Raw genomic sequence first — 20,294 nt, forward strand, 5'->3', positions numbered from 1 at the left:
CCATCCGATACCTAAAGTTTTATTGTTACAAGTTTTATTCAGTAAACATAGATCGTGTGTTTGCGATTCATTAACGCTAGGCGTAATTAAATTTAAATTATGACTAAAAATCCATTTTCGTAATTTAATACAAGCTGACTCTAAAAGACTACTAGTTTCTTTACAAATATTTTCTAATTCGGATATAGAATTCGATGAAACTATGAGATCGTCAACGTAAAAACAATTATTAATAGTATCGGCTACATACGGAATATTCGAGTGTTTGGCTAATTCCTTTAAACATCTACAACTTAGATACGGTGCGGATGCCGTTCCGTACGTCACGGTGTTGAGTCGGTACACCCTCAGCGGCTCTGAGGGATCATCCCGCCACAAGATCAGCTGCAGGTCACGCTGATCTTCAGCAATATTCAATTGCCTGTAAAATTTTTCAATGTCAGCGCATGCAACATACCTATTCTCGCGAAAACGTAATAAAATAGAAATCAAGTCACCTTGAATAGCAGGTCCAATCATTTGTATGTCGTTTAATGATACGCCGGAACTAGACTTCATACTCGCATCAAAAACTACGCGTAATTTAGTTGTGGTGGCGTGCTCCCTAAACACACCATGATGCGGTAGGAAATAGTGCGGATTCCCATACGTATTGACGAGACTCATATGACCTAAATTAATATACTCCTGTATAAAATCAGAATACATCTTTTTATAATTAGTATTTTGCTGAAGACGTTTCTCTAACGCGTAAAAACGACGTTCAGCTTGTGCGCGTGTATTACCTAATAACTCAGGTGATTGTTTCAACGGAATTGAAACACAGAAACGACCATCGGAAAGTCGACGTGTTGTGCGAATAAAATGTTCCTCACAAGCAATATTATCTTCGCTCGATAATTGCTGTAATTTATTGCTAGGCGCGGATAATTCTTCTAATTCCCAGAAATTCCTAACTAACTTATCGAGTGAATCATCTTCCGTGGATAACGTCGAATAATTACAATTAATATGTGATAATTTTTTATTACTAGTATACGGAAAATATTTAATTGCACCTGACACTATCCAACCTAATTTGGTGTTTTGAAGGAAAGGACCACTTTTCAGGCGCATTTTTCCTTCGGTTATTAATTCCCAAAATAAATCAGCACCGATCAGTAAATCAATAGGTTGACTTTCGTAAAAATTGGGATCAGCTAACAATAAATTGTGAGGAATATTAAATTGATTTAAATTAACCGTGGTTGTAGGCAATTTTGATGTAATTTGGGGCAAAATCAAACATTGAAAACGGGCAGTGAAGCTCCCGTCGCGCGATTTAATTTCAATGTTACAAGATTGCGAACATTGCGTAATAGAATTACCTACACCGTGAATATGTTGAGTGGACTGTAATATTCGTATATTTAATTTATTTGCAAACGATTGCGTTATAAAGGATCGCTCGCTTCCGCTATCTAGAACTGCGCGTGCGCAATAATACTCACCCGATTCATTATATACTTCAACTATCGCCGTAGACAATATGACAATCTGTTGCGAATAATTGTCATCCTTTGTATGCATAACGGTTTGTGCGTGATTAATACATTGAAGTTGCATGTGTGCGTTATCTACTGAAACCACTGAAACGGGATGCGTATTAGTAAGCGAGGGGTGCTCGTACGTAGTTAACGTCACTGTATTTTGTTTAATTGGTGATAATTTAATTGCATCACAAAGTAAACTATTGTGCTTTTGTTCACACTTTCTACACGGACCAAAAAGACAAGTACCAACTAAATGACCTGGGCGCATACAATTAATGCATAAGTTTTTATCATTTATGAAATTAACCCTATGTTGCGGAGATAAGTCGAGAAACTTCTGGCATGAATACAGCTGATGCTTTTCGTTACATAGCAAACATGACTTGTAATGGCTGCGCGACTTATTGGATTGCGATTTAGAGTGTTTGTTATCCGAAACTATGTTGCAATGAATTTTGGATGATGAATTTTTATTTTGGTAAGTAGAAAATTTATTTGAGTTGTTTGAAATACTAGGTTTACTGTGATTTACGGATAGTGTAGTTAATAAATCGGCTTTTTCTTTAATAAATTCTAATAAATCGTTTAGTTTAATAATTTTGTCCTTATGTAATTTATAAAATGTGTTTTTAAATTGTTCCCACTCGCGTTCAGTGGTAGGATCTAACTTTGAAACTACGATATAAATAATCAAAGTGTCCCAGTATTCCGTGGGTTCTCCTAAGATTTTGAGAATACGTAAATTTTTTAAAACTGTATCAATTAAATTGTGTAATTGAATAGCCGATTCTCTTGAGACGTTTTGAAGTGAAAATATTGCCTTAATGTGACTTTGCACTATCAATCGCGTGTTATTAAAACGGTGTAATAAAAGCTCCCATGCAACCATATAATTTTCGGATGAAAATTCTACGTTTTCTATAACGATTTTGGCATCGCCTTTTAAACTCGCCTTTAAATAATGGAATTTTTGAACCGGTGGTATTGTTTTCGAATTGTGAATTAAGGATGAAAACGTGTCGCGAAATTCTACCCAGTGTTCATGTGAACCGTCAAAGCTAGGTACAGAAATAGTCGGTAATTTTACTGAATCGTTATTAAAATTGTTACAGGTCGTATGGTCGTGCGCTAAGGAACAGTCAATGGATTTATTAGATCTATCCTCGGAATTATCTGGGTTTACCATGCAGTCCAGCATCGCCAGGACAACATAATATTCCCTCTCAAACTCTACGCGTGATTCTATGAGTTTATCCGTTTCTGACTCCGGGACAAGATCTTCGATTTTACTTTGTACTTGGTTGAAATCGTTCATTAAACTTTGTGCACCTGGTATACGTAATTTTAGTTCTGCCCTTTGATGTGTATCAAGATCCACGTTTTCAAAAGACGAAACATATTTCTTAAAATTCGTTAATCTACATTTGATTAATCCCCTTTTTTTTCTCAAATCCTTAAGCTCCTTTTGCTCAGAAAGAGACATAATGACTGAAGTAAAAAGCTACAAGTACTTACGTGCCACGTGAAGCAGATTCTTCGGTAGCGTAAAAGCACGTGTGGAGGCAAGCAACACCGAAAGCTCTGGAATATACAAAGCACAGTATCACTCAGATGAAGCTTTACAGGGTTGGATAAATTAGCTGGCCGTCTTACCAAACTGCACTGTAATTTTGCGACTTCTTCGCCGATTGCGTCTCTAAAATCCAGGATGTGATCCGGTGTCGAAGGTCCAGAAATGTTGACGACGAAAGAAGAAGACAATAAACTTGTGCGTATATAAGTAGTTTAATAATCAAAATTACAGAATGCGTTTGGTAGATTAATTTTAGTGAGGGAGTGTCCTGCTCAGCGGTTGCGTGGCGAGTCCAAGTAGTAGAGGACAGTGGGGTCAATCCGCGGCCAATCGCACGGCGCCGCGACGTAACGACGCGATGACGCAGTCGCAACGCTCCGTTCTGCACGATTTTGTTGCGGCAACAACTCTATTTTACAATTCATTATTTATTATTGATGTCATAGCGTCTCATTATTATTAACGATTATTGCGCTATTATAGTTATTAATGTAAAACATGCTAATGATTATGTGTATCCTTAATTTATAATATTGTTTGAATATTACGTTAATTTTTTACATAAAAGACAGATCAATCACCCTCCAATCACCTCATCTTATTGGTATGAAATAAATATTACGATTTACGGTCTATGTTCATCCCCAACAACATAAAAAAAGTATAACAGTGTAGGTTAAATGCTAAAAAAAACCTGGTCTACGAGGTTGTATTGTATATTATGGACTTAGCATCATTTCGCAATTTGCATGGAGTAGGTACACAACCGTGCTTTATTTTCGGACGCATTTAGTAAATTAATGAAAGGTTTTATCGTTAATAATTAAAAAAATATATAAAGTAATTAGCTGCTAATAATTTGTTGATAAGGGATATTATTTAGGTCATGGAGATAACACCTCATAATACCTAGTTCATTCAAAGATCTAACTTTATATTCATATATAGTTATTATAAATATTTTATTTTTGTTCATGTAAATGTTGTTCTCCAGAATTCGAAATGGTGAATAATCTTCGAAAAAAAAACGTGTGAGTTACCTACACCCAAGGTACTTACACCACCGGATTTTAATATTTTTGGTTCGACTCATTTAAAAGAAAGCATTTATTTCAACACACACATGCTATTAAAAAATAACTGCTAACTAAATATTTGAAAAACTAAAAAAAACCGAACGGAGCCGGGGCGAGCAGCTAGTAGCTAACAATAATATTATGTATTTGTGTTTGTGTCAGCTTCTATTGAATTATTTGAAGTCGTTCAACTTTGTTTCAAATTTCAGAGCGTTGAGTCTTATCAATAATTGTAAGAGGAGAAGAATGCTAAACCTAATGAAACAGTACCTACGTCCTACAGTATGTTATATTTAATATGTTATTTAGTGTTACGTGTTAAAAAGCGAAGGTCAAAAATATGATAAACAAAATGTTGTTATTGTTTTTTTTATTAATAGGTATCTTTAAAAAAATGGCTAACCTACGTTTTTTTTACTACCAATACATATTGACAAAACACAATAATCCCTCTACAATAATCTTATATATAAAATTCTCGTGTCACAATGTTAGTCTGCATACTCCTCCAAAACGGCTGGACCGATTCTCATGAAATTTTCTGTGCATATCGGGTAAGTCTGAGAATCGGCTAACATCTATTTTTCATATGTACCACGGGCGAAGCCGGGGCGGACCGCTAGTACTTCTATAATATGCTGGCGTTAGAAATCTAGCTATGTATTCGTAACAATACAAAATGGGCACAATACACAAAATGCAGATAATACAACGCTCCATACATTTTTAGAACAATCTGAATGATTATAAAGGACTTTGTAAAGCTGTTTTTGAAACGTGAAAAATTTACCTCAAAAATTCTATTGTAATGGATTCGAAAAAAAAGACGATAGCTAAATAGTAAATAGTAAACAATTACTAATTCCTTGACTTCTTTACTTTTTAATTGAAGTCATGGACTATAAATAGTTAATGCAAAAAAAAACAAAACACATTTTAGAAAAGCAAACCCTTTTATTTGTACAGTCGGATAAAACAATTCATCAGCAATAATTGTTAAATGTTGATATTTATATATTGTCAGCTAATTGCAACAATTGAAAATAACACTTAATTAAATAATTGCTCAAGAGACTTGACCCTTATAAATTACTTACGTGGCATATCTTTATGATTACCTTTGTATTGTTATTCAATTACATAAATGGTCAATAGCCTATAGCCTTTTTATACAAACAATATAAGTTGGAATGTAAATCTGTCTGTCGGTACTTAACATTTTTAATAATTATGGAAAGTTGAAACGGATTCAGAACGAATGTTGATGTCTTGGACTTGAAACAGATATATCGTAGAATTAAACTACACGTAACGGACCTCAAAGATTTATAGTCTACTAGCGACCCGCCCCGGCTTCGCACGGGTGCAATGCTGATACTAAATACACTACAGAAAAACTGTGAACGTTGTACATATAAAAAACATAGCGGCCCGCTCCGGGTTCGCACGGGTATAAAATAGATAGCCGGGCGGCCGGCCGGTACCGCCGCAAACGCTACGTCCCGCAATTTTTAAATCTGTAATATCTTCGAAAATATTCACTTAAATCATACGGTGTAAAGGGCCATATAGATCTATATTAAATGAACAATGTATTCAATTTAATTGGTTAAGGATTAATGCTGTATTGGTTAAAATCGCATCGAAAATTAGCCATTATTTGTCGTAAAAAGTAAATGACAAAAAAAAGTTATTGTGGGTTATCCATAAGAGATAGACATATACCATCGCGGACTTTTCTGTGGACCTTTTCAATGTGTATAATACTTAGTACATTATTTTGATAAAACTCGTAGGGTTCAGCCTGCGTTTGCAATGTAAGCGGAAAAAATGTAATTTTTTACGACATCACATTAGAAACCTCAAAAATAACAGTACTTCTCCACTATTTAATGGATGTTATTATACATATAAACCTTCCTCTTGAATCACTAAAAATCTATTAAAAAAAACCGCATCAAAATCCGTTGCGTAGTTTCAAAGATTTAAGCGTACAAAGGGACATAGGGAAATAGGGACATAGGGACAGGGAAAGCGACTTTGTTTTATACTATGTAGTGAAGTGATGATGCCTATTGCTTAACTAGCTGTGCCCCACGGTTTTACCAGCCTTACGAAGGACCGACCCAGGACAAGCTACTAGTTATTATTCTGTGCCCAGGATAAAAACGAAATAAAAATAATACCTAAATATATAACCTAGGTGACTCAGAACAAATGTAGCTTTCACCTGGTGAAAAAAAACAACATTAAAATCAGTCCAGTGCTCTTGGAACTTATTCAATACAAACAAAAAACAAAAAGTTTTCTTCTTATAATATATACATATTAGTGTAACTACCTACTTATTTCTTTGAATGAATATATTCACTAGAAAAATCAATGCATTTTCAACGCGTGGTTCTCCATATTATGTCGTTTCAGTAGTTTCAGTATAATCATTAATCACATATTTAATTACATACAAGCTTTTGCTAGCTTTGGCTCGCGGCTTCGCTCGCGGTCCGCGGAGTAGGTAAAATTAATCTGGTCATCCGTAACATTTTCGGAAATATAATTTGCTAGTAATAAGCTTTGTATGTCTGCATGAGCAAATAACCCACCCTACTTAAATAATTTTGATTTCTATCATAAACTTGATACTAAGTATAGCGTATCTGACACGAAAATTATTTTATACTAGAGGTCCGCCCCGGCTTCGCCCGTGGTACATATTTCGCAATAAAAGGTAGCCTATGTCCTTTCTCGGCTATCAAAATATCTCCATACCAAATTTCGTGCAAATTGGTTCAGTAGTTTAGGCGTGATTGAGTAACAGACAGACAGACAGAGTTACTTTCGCATTTATAATATTAGTATGGATGTAGTTAGAAATGTTATTGTATGTTTTGCATATTATTTAAATTAATATTTAACTTGGACTGTGCGATAAAAAAATCAATGATTCATGGTGGTGTTTGTGTAAATGCTGATAATACTAAATATAATATTTATATAACTAGATATTTCATTTCCTCATTATAATATAGAGTTATACTAGCTTTCCGCCCGCGGCTTCGCCCGCGTTTTCAGAGAAAAACCCGTTCCCGTAGGATTTCCGGGATAAAACCTATCCTATGTCCTTTCTCGGGTATTAAAATATATCTATACCAAATTTCATGCAAATTGGTTCAGTAATTCAGGCGTGATTGAGTAACAGACAGACAGACAGAGTTACTTTCGCATTTATAATATTAGTATGGATTGCTACATTTCTTCTTAGGAATATGATTAATGTTATTTTCAGTCAAGATAAATAAAAAACACAACTTTGTAAACAAGTTATTTATTAATTATAAAAATATAGATATCCACGTTCAACATAACAGTAAATATCACATTTCCTTACACCTACATAAATAAAAATCTGTGACTAAATCACAAAATCTTTGAATATATTTTGCTAAGTAAAAAACTAGAATACAACACATATAAAACTATGTGTTATGCAACTTGTGTCTATATAGGTTAATCATTTATAATACTTGCCGTACATATGGCAGAGATGTACCTCGTTTATCGTGTAACGTCATTATTTTACCATATCGCTGTAAAAGCTCTAAAACAACGCCATTTGTCCAGCCGAAGCCATCTTGTACGCCGTACTCCCCTCCACCACCCTGGTGCCCGGGTTGTACCGCGCTATACTTCTCAAACATCTTCTGCCATGTACTGTAACCAATATAATTGGAACGTATCCATATACTCGCTTGTTCCCGAGCTAATTTTCTTGCCTCTTCGTTTCCACTCGCTTCCAAACCGCCTATCAAGATGCTCTGTAACGGTGGCCACGCGTTTGGATAGTCCCATTGCTCTCCTGAATGTAGAATTGATGCTGGTATACCACCAGGGAAATCTAAAGCTCCAGATGATAGTAAATATCGAACCAATCGGCTAGCGTATCTTGGTGCATCGTAATCTTCAACAGCACCCGCCCAGAGCGGTGTGGCACAACTTGGATAAAAATGTCGTCGCGGTGCTCTCGCCTGAGCATCATAATCATACCAGACTCCATCCGAATTATCCCACAAAACATTATCTATTGCATTTCGCCAATATTTAGCTAAACTCCACCACTTCTGCGCTTCTCTTCTGTCTTTTAATCTATTACGAAAGTCACCGACGAGCTCGAGGGCCCCAGCAAAGATGGCATTTAAATCGACTGGCAATATACGGCTAGCGTGAACATCAGTAAGCTTTCCAACCACGTCGTTTCCAGCAGTTACGAACCATCGTGTTGAAAAGTCCCAACCGCTCTCTGCAGCGCTCTTCATCTCAGCATAGAAATCTTCACGCATGCTATCATTAGGCAAGTCACGGGCATTCGTATAATCCTCATAATAAGATTCGGGACGCGGGCCTTTTCCTTTGCGGTCAGCTACATATCGTAGAAGCACATAATTTTTTCCATTTACTTCTACAGTCACCTTCTTTTTGTCTAACCAATACTGTAATTCCTTTTCAACTGTAGGCAAATGTTTTTCTAACCAAGCGAGATCACCAGTGGCAGCGTAGTAGCTGGCCATCATCGCAGCTAACATTGGGGGTTGACTTCTCCCTAAATAATAAATTCGGCTTCCATTAGGAATGTACCCAAGTTTTTCCACGAGGTACAAAAGGTTTTCTATCATTCCCCTAGCAGTTTGTGTCATATTGCATATGAGAAGTCCACGAACCATCCAGAAGGAATCCCAATAGTAGAGCTCTTTAAAACGACCACCGGGAACGATAAATCCATTGGGCACGTACAGGAAACTATATTGATTTGAATTCTTGTCAACATCAGGGTTCACTTTCCTACCTAACTTATCCCATATTCCAATAACATTTTTTGCAAATTCACGTAGTTTAGGGTCAGAGATTTCTCGCAAAATGGGCGGATCCGGATCGAAATCAGGCGGCCGCCAATCTTCAAGTTCATTACCTTCCGTGAAATGTTGATCGAGGAAACCGGCTATCTGATCCCGGGACGGATTCTGTTGCGTTTTTTGCATTAATTTCGAAAAATCAGCGAGCGTTTCGTTTTCAGAATGCACAAGTTTGAGATCGACGAACGTTTTGGAGTCTTGAAATATTCTCGCTAATTGCACTCTATGCAGTAGTTCACCGGAGCAATAAATCGAAGAATTACAAGCGGGAACAACGGTGAAGGCTTGAGCGCACGCGCCGAGAATTCCCAAAACGGGATACAGGGGCGCATAGCGCCGGAGATTTTGTATCAACATCGTGTAGTGACGTCAGTTGGCGCGAGTGCGGAAGTTCGCGGTAAACATAAACTTGGTGCGTGTGGAAGCGCGGCGGACGAGGCGCACTGTGTGAGCGAGCGTCCGGCCCGCGACTGCAATCGAGTTCGCTCGAGCCATGACCGATGTGTGTCAATGCGTCCCGGTGCGTCCCATCCCAGCTGACGCAAGGCGCTTTCACTGCGACCTAGCCAAGGCTACTCGAAATCTAGATCATTATCTCGAGAAAACTTGCTGACGAGATAACACGCGTGCCCCCTGGATGAAGTTGTCTGCGAAACTGTCAAAGTCATTAGTCTATTGAAAAGCGAGTCGTTGTTTATGTATGTGTAATCGTAGGCCAATCGCGGCCAATAAACTCCGAGACAGTTACGTAAAAGTTATAACGCATGCACGGTGCACCGTGTGCATTACGTCAGTTTAAGTCATGTGAACACTAATTTTGTAATATTTTTAAAAGGAGTTAACATAATCTTATTATAGATACGCAGACATTAACCCATATTATATTTCTTAAAAGAAATTCTAAATACTAATAATAAAGCTTATGATGAAATTATTATCAACCACCTATAAATTAACGACGCGTCAGTCGCCTGTGACGTAGGATATGAATACACGTGTTTACAAAGATTTATTATTAGCCAAATTGGAGTAGAGATAAAACATGTAGGTACTTCGTTAGCACAGAACAGTAAAAACAAATAGAAGTGTGATGTGGGCGTGGCCCACGTGTCACAAGTAAGGTAAGATCACCTAACTTGCTCTCAGTTGTGCGCAGAAAAATATTCGAGTCGGTTGTCAGCTGTCAAACCTTTTTTCCATATTTATTCATTAATTAGGACGTGTTGTTCAGTATTAGAGTGCAAAAATGATAGCAGACGAAATAATATCAGCAATGGAGGCATTTCATACCATCGGTAAGTCTTATTTTTATTTATTTTACATATATTTTATGTTATAACTTCGCTTGTCGTAATTTGTCAAAATTGTACACAAATATCTAGTCAAAATGAACCTTAACCCATAAGAAATTAGTACTATTATAGATTGAACAGCAAACAAGACTTTCTAGAATATTATTGCAATAAACAAACGAATGTCGGTTTAGTGATGCTTGTGGCGCATATCGACAGTATCGATACTTTAGAAAAGACAAACATTATAAATATTAAATTTTATTTTATTTTTCCTTAGCTTTCATTTGTCCAATTTATTGTATAGATTTCCCAAAGAGGCTTATTTAAAAGAGAAATGGATAAATGCAACGTGACGAGTTAACTGGTTGTCGAACAGCACTAAGCAGTCTAACAAAAGCCACCGATACATCAAACCTACAGCAGTTCAAGATTTAAAATAATGCATATTTTCTGTTTGTATTTTGTAAATATAGATTTATACTATTCTATTCCGTTTTTTATTTAATAATAATAATATGAAAAGACGTACTTAGTAGTAATAAACATACTCCAAAATGTGACGCATTATACTATACTCATATAATAGAAAGAAAAAAAAATGCACAAAAAATATTTATTTGTGAATTATCGATAACAAGGCTGACATCCCTTAGAGCATAGCATCAGATAAATATCAAGTTAATGTCATTAATGTTGAGTGACACAAATTTCAACCTTATCTCTATGTGTTGAGGTTCAAAGTTATATCTATCGAAAACTAACGCCCTCTGTTGTGGAGTAGCTGAATGTTTTCGAATTTGGAATTTCTGAGCAATGAGAAACAAAACAGCTAAAATACCTAGGGATGTTATACTAAAATAAACCGTAACATGGTGCGTTAGGGTAGGTACATATTGGAATGCTGAATTTATAACCTAAGTCAGTTTCTACTCAAATTAAGCTGTCCAATCAAAGACATAGTTTACTTGTAAGTTGTAGTGTACTGTATAACTATCGGTTTAAATGTGTGGGTTTGGCGACACTGGTTTTCATACTAATATGACATTATAGCACTTCTATATGTTTTTACTGTTCTGTGTTCGTTAGATAAGAAGAATATAAATAAAAACTTGGTATTAAAATAAACGTTATACAGATTAAATAAATAATTTTAAATATCTGCGTAATGAGAAAATCTTCGAATTTTCTTTTCGAAACACTACATATTTTAATAAAATGCTCATGAATGTAAATAAATTATTAATTGCAAATTAATGAAAAAATTAATTGATGTCACTTAATCAAAAAAAATATATCTTCTTCTTCTTCTTCTTCTTCTCTTAATTAATGGCCCCACCCAAAAAAAAATATATCAACTCGGTCCCCATAATACCCAAAAAAAGGTCCATTAAAATATTATGAAATCATTTCGCATTTAAAATGTTTTTTGCTGTTCTATTGATTTCTCATCACTCACAGACCTCACAGTCAGTTGCTCACTCAGTAATTTCATAACCCGAATTTTTACTATTTTTGTCACTTAAAACTTTAATTTACAGTCACTCGTTTCAGTACTACCCATATCATCATAATAATATGATATTATACCTACTGCCTCACGATTCTTTAGAGCTGTTAGCCTGATTGAAGAATGCTGTGTATTGTTTAACCTTAGTAATAATATGTTATGTACCATAATTATGCGAAAGTGTGCATTGTTCGTTTGTATTTCTTTTACGTAGCAACAGAGCGATTTTATTATATGATTTTTGTGTCCAGAGATAATTAGGAGTCTAGAAAGTTGGGCAGATATATATTATACTAGCTTACCGCCCGCGGCTTCGCCCGTTTTGTCTAAAACCTAATAAATTATATACTAAAACCTTCCTCTTGAATCACTCTATCTATTAAAAAAACCGCATCAATATCCGTTGCGTAGTTTTAAAGATTTAAGCATACAAAGGGACATAGGGACAGAGAAAGCGACTTTATTTTATACTATGTACTTAGTGATGATGTCTGATGATATACTTAGGCTTCAATTACAATACATTTATTTCGATAGATTTCCTTTGACTATGTGGGTGAAGCTGCGGGAAAAAGCTAGTAAGTCGTGTGTTTGGAATCTTATGTTTACATATTGATTTGAAAACTCCTTGAGATAATATCTGAAAATATATTGGCTAAATATTTGCGCCTTTCTATATGTGTAAAGCATTAACACATACGCAAATCAAACGCTCTTATTTGCACTGAATATTTAGGCGTTAATAATCTTAATATATTGTGTTGACGAATTTCACATTAAAGTATCTGTTTTAATAAGCATTTACAATAAAATACAAAAGATTCTTTAGAGTGGAGTTAACATATCTAAATTCTCAACTACTCTAAATTTCCATACCTACTCTAAGCTACCTTTCTTATGCATTAAAAAATTGCATTACTTCTATAAACTAGGTATGCACTTAAATTATGCATAAAAAATTAAAACCCAGACTACAACTGCAACCTGAACTACAAAAATTGTTAAAATTATTTACAATTTCTAAAGTTTAACTGAACATCAACATGATTGACTTTTTTATATGACAGTATTTTAGGTGTCAACACTCAACTGTCAACTTTCTAGCAGAAGAAGAATGAATAACGTTACATATTGATTTGCGGCATTATTATTAAACTTATACTTATTTTTAACCTTTCTTTCAACATACCTGGATAATAAACAATAGGTATCTGCTGCAGTTTATAAACTTAATGGCTGCATAGCAAGTTTCAATTCGTTAAATATGTACATAGTGTAGTTGTGGAATTATTATCTTCAATGTGCAGGATTCGACGATTTTTTTAATTCCAGAAAATAAAAGTAATAATAGCTCAATGAAAATAAAACACAATTTAAAGACACAGCCTTTATTTTAAGTACTTCACAATTCAAACAAAGTTAACAAAATTCAAAGTTATGGTAACACTTATCACATGTCGATATCAAAATATAGGTAATTAGTATTATTAATAGTTAGAAAGTAACTAAAACCTGTATTATGATATAAATTTGTACATTAAAACATAATTGCATAGTAAATTGTTCTTATCATGAAAGTATAATTTAAATACATATATTATATAAGTATACGTTATCTGTTGTACATAGTCATTAATTACATAAAAAAATATGGCCCCTTAATTAAAAAATAATTAGACATGAATTCAATGAATCGGTAACCTGAATAAAAAGTATTTTAAGTAAAATTGATGAATTTATTAACATTTTTACCTCAATTAATACGTTCTGTCAATGATATACGGTCTATTTTTTTTCTACAATACATTAACAAGCCCCAAAGGGAAAGAGGTACATGATATAATATAAATGCTATATTAATAAATGTCTGATATCAAAATGGCACTCAAAATAAACATTAATTATTTAATTACTTAAGTACGTCATATAAATAATACTATAAAATATGTAAGTATATTATTTTACAAATACTGATTGGTCATTCAATTAATATTTAATAGGTCTAATTATAATTATTATATGTTATTTTAACTATTAAAATGTACATTTCAAAAAGAAATTATAAAATGGTTTGTTCGTTGCAATTGTATTATACATATTATTAACTACATAATAATTTATTTAATGTCAAAATATTACAATAATAGTGTAGCTGTGATGGTTATCTTTAAATAATTTAACTTGAGTCAAATATTTTATACGAAAAAAAAACAATACGTTAAAATACTATTGCCTTGTCAAATGTAAAATGTGCTTAAAATGTACATATTTTCATTAATAAAATAAGTTTTTGTCACCAGTAACAATCTTAACCGTTTAATTGTTTTGCATAATAATCTTAAACATATAAATTAAGCTTTTGTAAAAATGGTAACATCAAAAATATACCTATCTACTTTTCTATATTATTCTACGTTATTCATTGTTTATTGTTTCTTTTCATCACTTTCTTTGCTTTCAGATGACGAAGATGATGATGATGAAGAAGATGATCTTGCTGGTGGGTCAGGATCAGCTGCGACCACCGATAACGAATTCTCACCATCTGCCTCTGGAACGGAAACCACCACTTCGTTTTGCCCACTGACCTCAGCATCATGCAAAGAAAGCCTTCGTCCATATTTAGCAAGGAACTCCATGACCACACCATTCGACCAGCCGAACCCTGTCTGAACTGTATATTCACCTCCTCCACCGATCCTGCCGGGAACCTCTACGTCGTACTTCTCAAACATTTGTTTGGTGTTTGAAAAGCCTTTGTGGCACGCACGTACCCAAGACTGTGCGACATCGAACGCCATTTCTTTCGCTGGTGGTATTTCTAGCGCTTCAAGCGCGTTAACCATCAAGCTGACTAGAGGTGGCCACGCGTTGGGGAAGTCCCATTGCTCTCCACTGCGTATTAGCGAAGTCGGAACACCTCCTGGATAATCAAGTCCATGTGACTGTTGCAAGTAGTTGAAAATTCGAGGTGCATTCATTTTCACGAAGCTCTTCTCTACAGCGCCCATCCAGAGAGGAGCGACGTTGCTCGGATAGAAGTATTTTCTGAATTGCTTGTTAGACAAGTCCCAGTCATACCAAACACCGTCTTTATCGTCCCACAGCACTTCTTTAATATTATTTCTCCACTGTTTCGCAAGGTCGGCCCAATGCGCTCCTTTACGGCCATTTTTCAATAGACCTTGGAAGTATGCCATGTTTTGCAAGGCCTTGGCAAATATGGAATTCAAATCGACTGGAATAATATCTATCGCGTGTAACATAGTTAGATTGCCTTTATTGGTTCCATCGTCATTGATGAACCATCGTGTTGAAAAGTCCCAACCACTTTCAGCGGCACTTTTTAGGTCAATGAAGTATTGCGTCTGTCGTTCTTTCGTGTCGAAAATTTGAGCACTTGTAAAGTCTTCATAATATGACTCCGGTCGCGGTCCTTCGCTAGGCGCATAATATCTCAATAGAGTATAGGCGCTGTCTCCTATATCGAAGGTATAAATCTGGCTATCTAGCCAATATTCTAATTCGGCTTCCAGTGCGTCGATGTTTTCTTTCAAAAATTCAATATCGTTCGTGGTTCGAATGTAAAGTGACATCATAGCTGTTAATAGAGGAGGTTGACTTCTCTCCTGGTAATACCATCGGCTACCGTTAGGGACGTGACCAAGTTTGTTCAACAGTTCAATTAAATTTCCAATAATTCCTTTTACTGTCTGCTCCATTCCACTAACAAGGAGACCTTCAATGATCCAGTAAGTATCCCAATAGTACAGCTCAGTGAATCGACCTCCAGGGATAATGAAGCCATGTGTCACAGGTATTAAACTGTACTGATCAGGATTTTCGAACACTGCTTGCTTAACTTTTCTGCCCAGCACTGGCCAGATGTTATTGATATCTTTTGCATATTGTCGCAAGTCTTCATCGCGGATCGAAGGCAGTATTGGGGGGTTTTCATTGAAGTCTGGTGGGGTCCACGATTCAAGTTCGCTCGTCTTATCAAAGTACTTATCAACGAATTCCTGTACTTGTTTTTTGTTTGGGTTGTTGTTGGTTTCATCAAGAAGGTTTTGGAATGCAGTTAATGTGCTGTTTTCATCGTTAATAAGTCGGAGATCCACGAATGTCTTGGAGTCTGGGAAGATTCGTTGCATTTGTACATGATGAAGCAGCTTGCTGTTGCAGTAGACTGGTTTGATGCACGACTGAGGAAGCTCAGCTGTGGCCGTGGCTGCCAGGATTAAAAGGAGCAGCATCTGAAAATAAAATTTATGAAAGAGTTAATTAAATGTATTTTCACACATTAGTAATAATGTGATTTTCATCGCAATGAAAATGAATAGATTTCAATCATCTATAAAAATATAGCAAATATAGAAGTTAATTTCCCTATTATTACTAAAATACCAAAAGAAAAAGCTTAAAAAGCATAGGTACATAAAATTGATGGGATAACACGTTTGTACTGCAGTTGGTTAACTAAAAATATAAAACTAAATGTACGATCACAATACCATTATTACTAAGATTCTCACGTTTTGATTATAAATAAACTAAATCATTAAATGCTCCATATAAATACACATTGAGATCATCAGATTGCTATAAAACGTCGGAAGAACTTATTATGTCACACAGTGTAAAACAACTTTTCACATGCCAAAACGAATTAGGGTTAAAATGTTTCAAGTCAATGCTTTGGGTTACAATCATTTTGTATAATGCTTTTTCGAGTACGATTATTACGATTTATATGGTTCAGTCTATTCTAGCCTATTATTGAATTGTTAACAATATTTAAATTGTTAAATACCTCAATGTTTAAAATTAAAACCTACTTAATACAAAATACAACATCTACAGTGCCACAACTGACCTGGTGACGGTGTCACTGATGTCGATTTTAGTGCCGCTAAATAGTATTTCCCCGGATGCAAGGGTAAAAATAGTGTCATTGCCAATGGTGTAAATTAACAATAATAAGTAACTTTTTATTTATACAAAATACTAGCGGTCTGCCCCGGCTTCGCCCGTGGTACATATGAAAAATAGATGTTGGCCGATTCTCAGACTTACCCGATATGCACAGAAAATTTCATGAGAATCGGTCCACCCGTTTCGGAGGAGTATGCAGACTAACATTGTGACACGAGAATTTTATATACCTACTAGCGGTCCGCCCCGGCTTCGCCCGTGGTACATATGAAAAATAGATGTTGGCCGATTCTCAGACTTACCCGATATGCACAGAAAATTTCATGACAATCGGTCCACCCGTTTCGGAGGAGTATGCAGACTAACATTGTGACACGAGAATTTTATATATATACCTATAAGATTTACTCCATTGAAAAGTTACATTTGGGGTTGCATTTTTTAGTGGACGCAATTTCATTTTTTTGATGTGTAGGGGGGGTCAGTATGAAGCTATCACCAAGTTTGTGGGGTCGCCACCCTTGTCCCACGGCCGCCATCTTGAAAATAGCGGTTGATATGGTTTTTACGATATATCTCTTAAACTATTTATCTGATAATAAAACAATGTTAACATTATTTGTTGCAAATTAAATTCTCTACAACTTTGGTCCAGTAACTTTTTGTCGTAGAACTATAAATAAAAAAGTTATAAGCGAAAATGTTCAGAAATTAGAGATATTTATATTTTTCAATAAAACTTGTTTTTATAATTTTACGAAGAAATGATATCAGACCATTTTTGTAGATTGTTTTTCGAGGAACAACTTTTATATACAACATTTTGTCATTAAGGAAATAGCTTTGAGGTTTTACAGCGCTCCGAAGTGAGTACTAATTTTCAGTACTCTGATCTATACAGTATACTTATGTTATGTGTGTAAATAATAATTTGTCATCAGTAATTGTTTTTTTTTTTTGTTATTATAATATTTTTAATAATTAATTTTGCAATATTATTAATAATTAATTATTGAATCTTTTCCCCTCCACCCAGGAGATAGAGTCTGGAAGCGCGTTTTTTTTACGTCGAAAAGCAGGGCTGAAATGTTCTGCAGTGTGCTTCCATTGTTCTGGAGTCTGGGAAAAGAGCCAATATATTATGTATAGTTACTACTGAAAAATAGTACTCACTTCTAAGCGCTGTAAAACCTTAGCTATTGACGTGATGAAAAAATGTTGTAAAAGTTGTTCCTCGAAAAACAATCTACAAAAATGGTCTGATATCATTTCTTCTTAAAATTATAAAAAAAGTTTTATTGAAAAATATAAACATCTCTAATTTCTGAACATTTTCGCTTATAACTTTTTTGTTTATAGTTCTACGACAAAAAGTTACTAGACCAAAGTTGTAGAGAATTTAATTTGCAACAAATAATGTTAACATTGTTTTATTATCAGATAAATAGTTTAAAAGATATATCGTAAAAACCATTCCAACCGCTATTTTCAAGATGGCGGCCGTGGGACAAGGGTGGCGACCCCACAAACTTGGTTTTAGCTTCACACTGACCCCCCCCTACATATCAAAAAAACAAAATTGCGTCCTCTAAAAAACGCAAGGTTAGGCCTAAAAAATGTAACATTTCAATGAACTAATTCCGTATGAAAAGTCTGTGAAAATGTGACATTTCAAAAAGGCGGCACGTAGTTCCAGATTTGCCACCGGGTCAGTTAAGTTTGTGGCACTGTACGTGTGAATAGGAAGTTATATTTTAAGTACCTAAATTTGAATTTGGAAGACGGATTTTTTTTTGTTAATTGCCTGTTCAAAAATCAACCTCATGAATTTTAGAATATATTTTTATAATATAAATATAAATAATAATAAGTATGTATATGTATAATTAGTTTTACTCTTAGGTTTTATTATTAAATTTTAACTGGTTTATCGCGATGCTATAAACAATCACTGACCTACTTTTGAAATAAAAGTCGACTTCCTTATTATTTAATAGCGGAACTCCAAAAATAATATAAATTATATAATCTGTGTTATAACTTTTATCAATGTTTACATTGAAGTTTCTTTATGGTTCTTATCTTAATATATATATAAATCTCGTGTCACAATGTTTGTCCTCAATGGACTCCTAAACCACTTAACCGATTATAATAAAATTCGCACACCATGTGCAGTTCGATCCAACTTGAGAGATAGGATAGTTTAAACATGTAGGTACCACGGGCGAAGCCGGGGCGGACCGCTAGTGTATATATAAGGAAAGTTCAATAATCCTGTTCATGTTTTAGTATACCTATTATGTATGCATGTAATCGAAAAACGTATTTAATTTAATTTCATTTCAAAAATTTAATTAATATTTTGTTAATCTCGAAACAATATTTTTTTCAATCTGTACTAAATACTAATATGATCAAAATCAAAAGTCGTAAGGTTTTATTACATGACAGACTAGATTGATGACGCGTCATTTTTACGCGACAAAAGAACGTCATCGATAGCGTCATAGAAATCTAAATAACAAGGCAGTAGAAGTCGTAAGCGCGCGTGACATTGTCGCCGCTCAGGTGGTTACCATACCACCAGTGCGTTCGTCGCTCTTCAGTTGTTCCTGAAACGTGCGTGAGTAAACATGGTGTGTTACAGGCTACAGCATTTCCCAGTGCGGAAATTCTTCCATAAATTGTAATTATACTAATAAAGGAATAAAATTTCACCGGTAAGTATTTTTGTTTATAAATATTCCGTTTTTCCTATATATCCTATAGAATATTTACAAGTATTACGAGTGTCACCATAGTAATCGAAATAACAATGAATGACACAGTCGACCATTCTTATTATCACGTTTAACACAAATTTCAACCTTATTATTTCTATGAGTTGATGTTCAAAGTTATATCTATTGAAAATTGACAACCTCTGTTGTAGAAAAGCCGAATTTTTTCGTATTGGAGCAAAAATAAACGAAACGTCTCATATACTTAGGGATGTTATTCTAAAATAAACCGTAAATTCGTGCGTTAGGATACATATTAAAAAGCTTAATTTAATATTTAAGTTAGTTTTCACTAAAATCAAGCTGTCCAATTAAAGGCATAGTTTACTTGTGTGTACTGTTTAGCTATCGGTTTAAATGTGTTGATTTTGGTGACAGCGATTTTCATACGAATTATGACATTATAGCACTTCTATGTGTCTTGTTATTTAGATTTCTATGGATAGCGTCATATAACATGGCTACATGACTTTGATCAGGGATTATCCTTGGATTATCACATTTAAAATTTTATTTCTAATCGCGTACTCACAGCGTTGTGTTAGGTCATGAATAATGATTTTATCAAGATTTTCCGTGAAAATGAGACAGTCAAAATATATTGAAGAAAGGCAACATTAAAAAACATAAGAGCAAATTAAAACTGTATAACAGATAACTGTTTAAAATATATTTTACAAAAAAAA

The 20,294-nt window shown here is 34.6% G+C and overlaps 2 protein-coding genes and 1 long non-coding RNA gene across 4 annotated transcripts in view; 1 reads left to right on the forward strand and 2 right to left on the reverse strand.

Annotated features, from left to right (window-relative positions):
* Positions 1-1,873: 1,873 nt before the first annotated feature.
* On the forward strand, positions 1,874-2,865 carry LOC149486310 (uncharacterized). Its single transcript, XR_016315922.1, has 2 exons — positions 1,874-2,010; positions 2,645-2,865. It is a non-coding gene; the product is annotated as an uncharacterized LOC149486310 (long non-coding RNA).
* A 4,631-nt stretch (positions 2,866-7,496) lies between these two features.
* LOC149486311 (trehalase-like) lies at positions 7,497-9,758 on the reverse strand. Its single transcript, XM_089697726.1, has one exon. The coding sequence runs from the start codon at positions 9,443-9,445 to the stop codon at positions 7,697-7,699; it is 1,749 nt and encodes a 582-aa protein (XP_089553852.1). The 5' UTR covers positions 9,446-9,758; the 3' UTR covers positions 7,497-7,696.
* A 4,537-nt stretch (positions 9,759-14,295) lies between these two features.
* The window catches only part of LOC149486312 (trehalase-like), a 28,046-nt gene continuing 22,047 nt past the window's right edge, over positions 14,296-20,294 (reverse strand). For both annotated transcript variants that reach the window (XM_089697718.1, XM_089697719.1), the window contains exon 2: positions 14,296-16,146. In XM_089697718.1, the coding sequence (XP_089553844.1) occupies positions 14,317-16,146 (1,830 nt within the window). In that variant the 3' untranslated portion in view covers positions 14,296-14,316. The remainder of the gene's footprint in view (positions 16,147-20,294) is intronic.

The sequence above is a fragment of the Colias philodice genome, chromosome 8, assembly GCF_061535455.1.
Source record: "Colias philodice isolate Cphi_HAF_F1 chromosome 8, ilColPhil1 Martin Lab GWU primary, whole genome shotgun sequence".
NCBI classification, from domain to species: domain Eukaryota; kingdom Metazoa; phylum Arthropoda; class Insecta; order Lepidoptera; family Pieridae; genus Colias; species Colias philodice.

Bases quoted from the DNA above. Each gene is read 5' to 3' on its own strand.
- LOC149486311 (XM_089697726.1), bottom strand. From the start codon at position 9,445: ATGTTGATACAAAATCTCCGGCGCTATGCGCCCCTGTATCCCGTTTTG.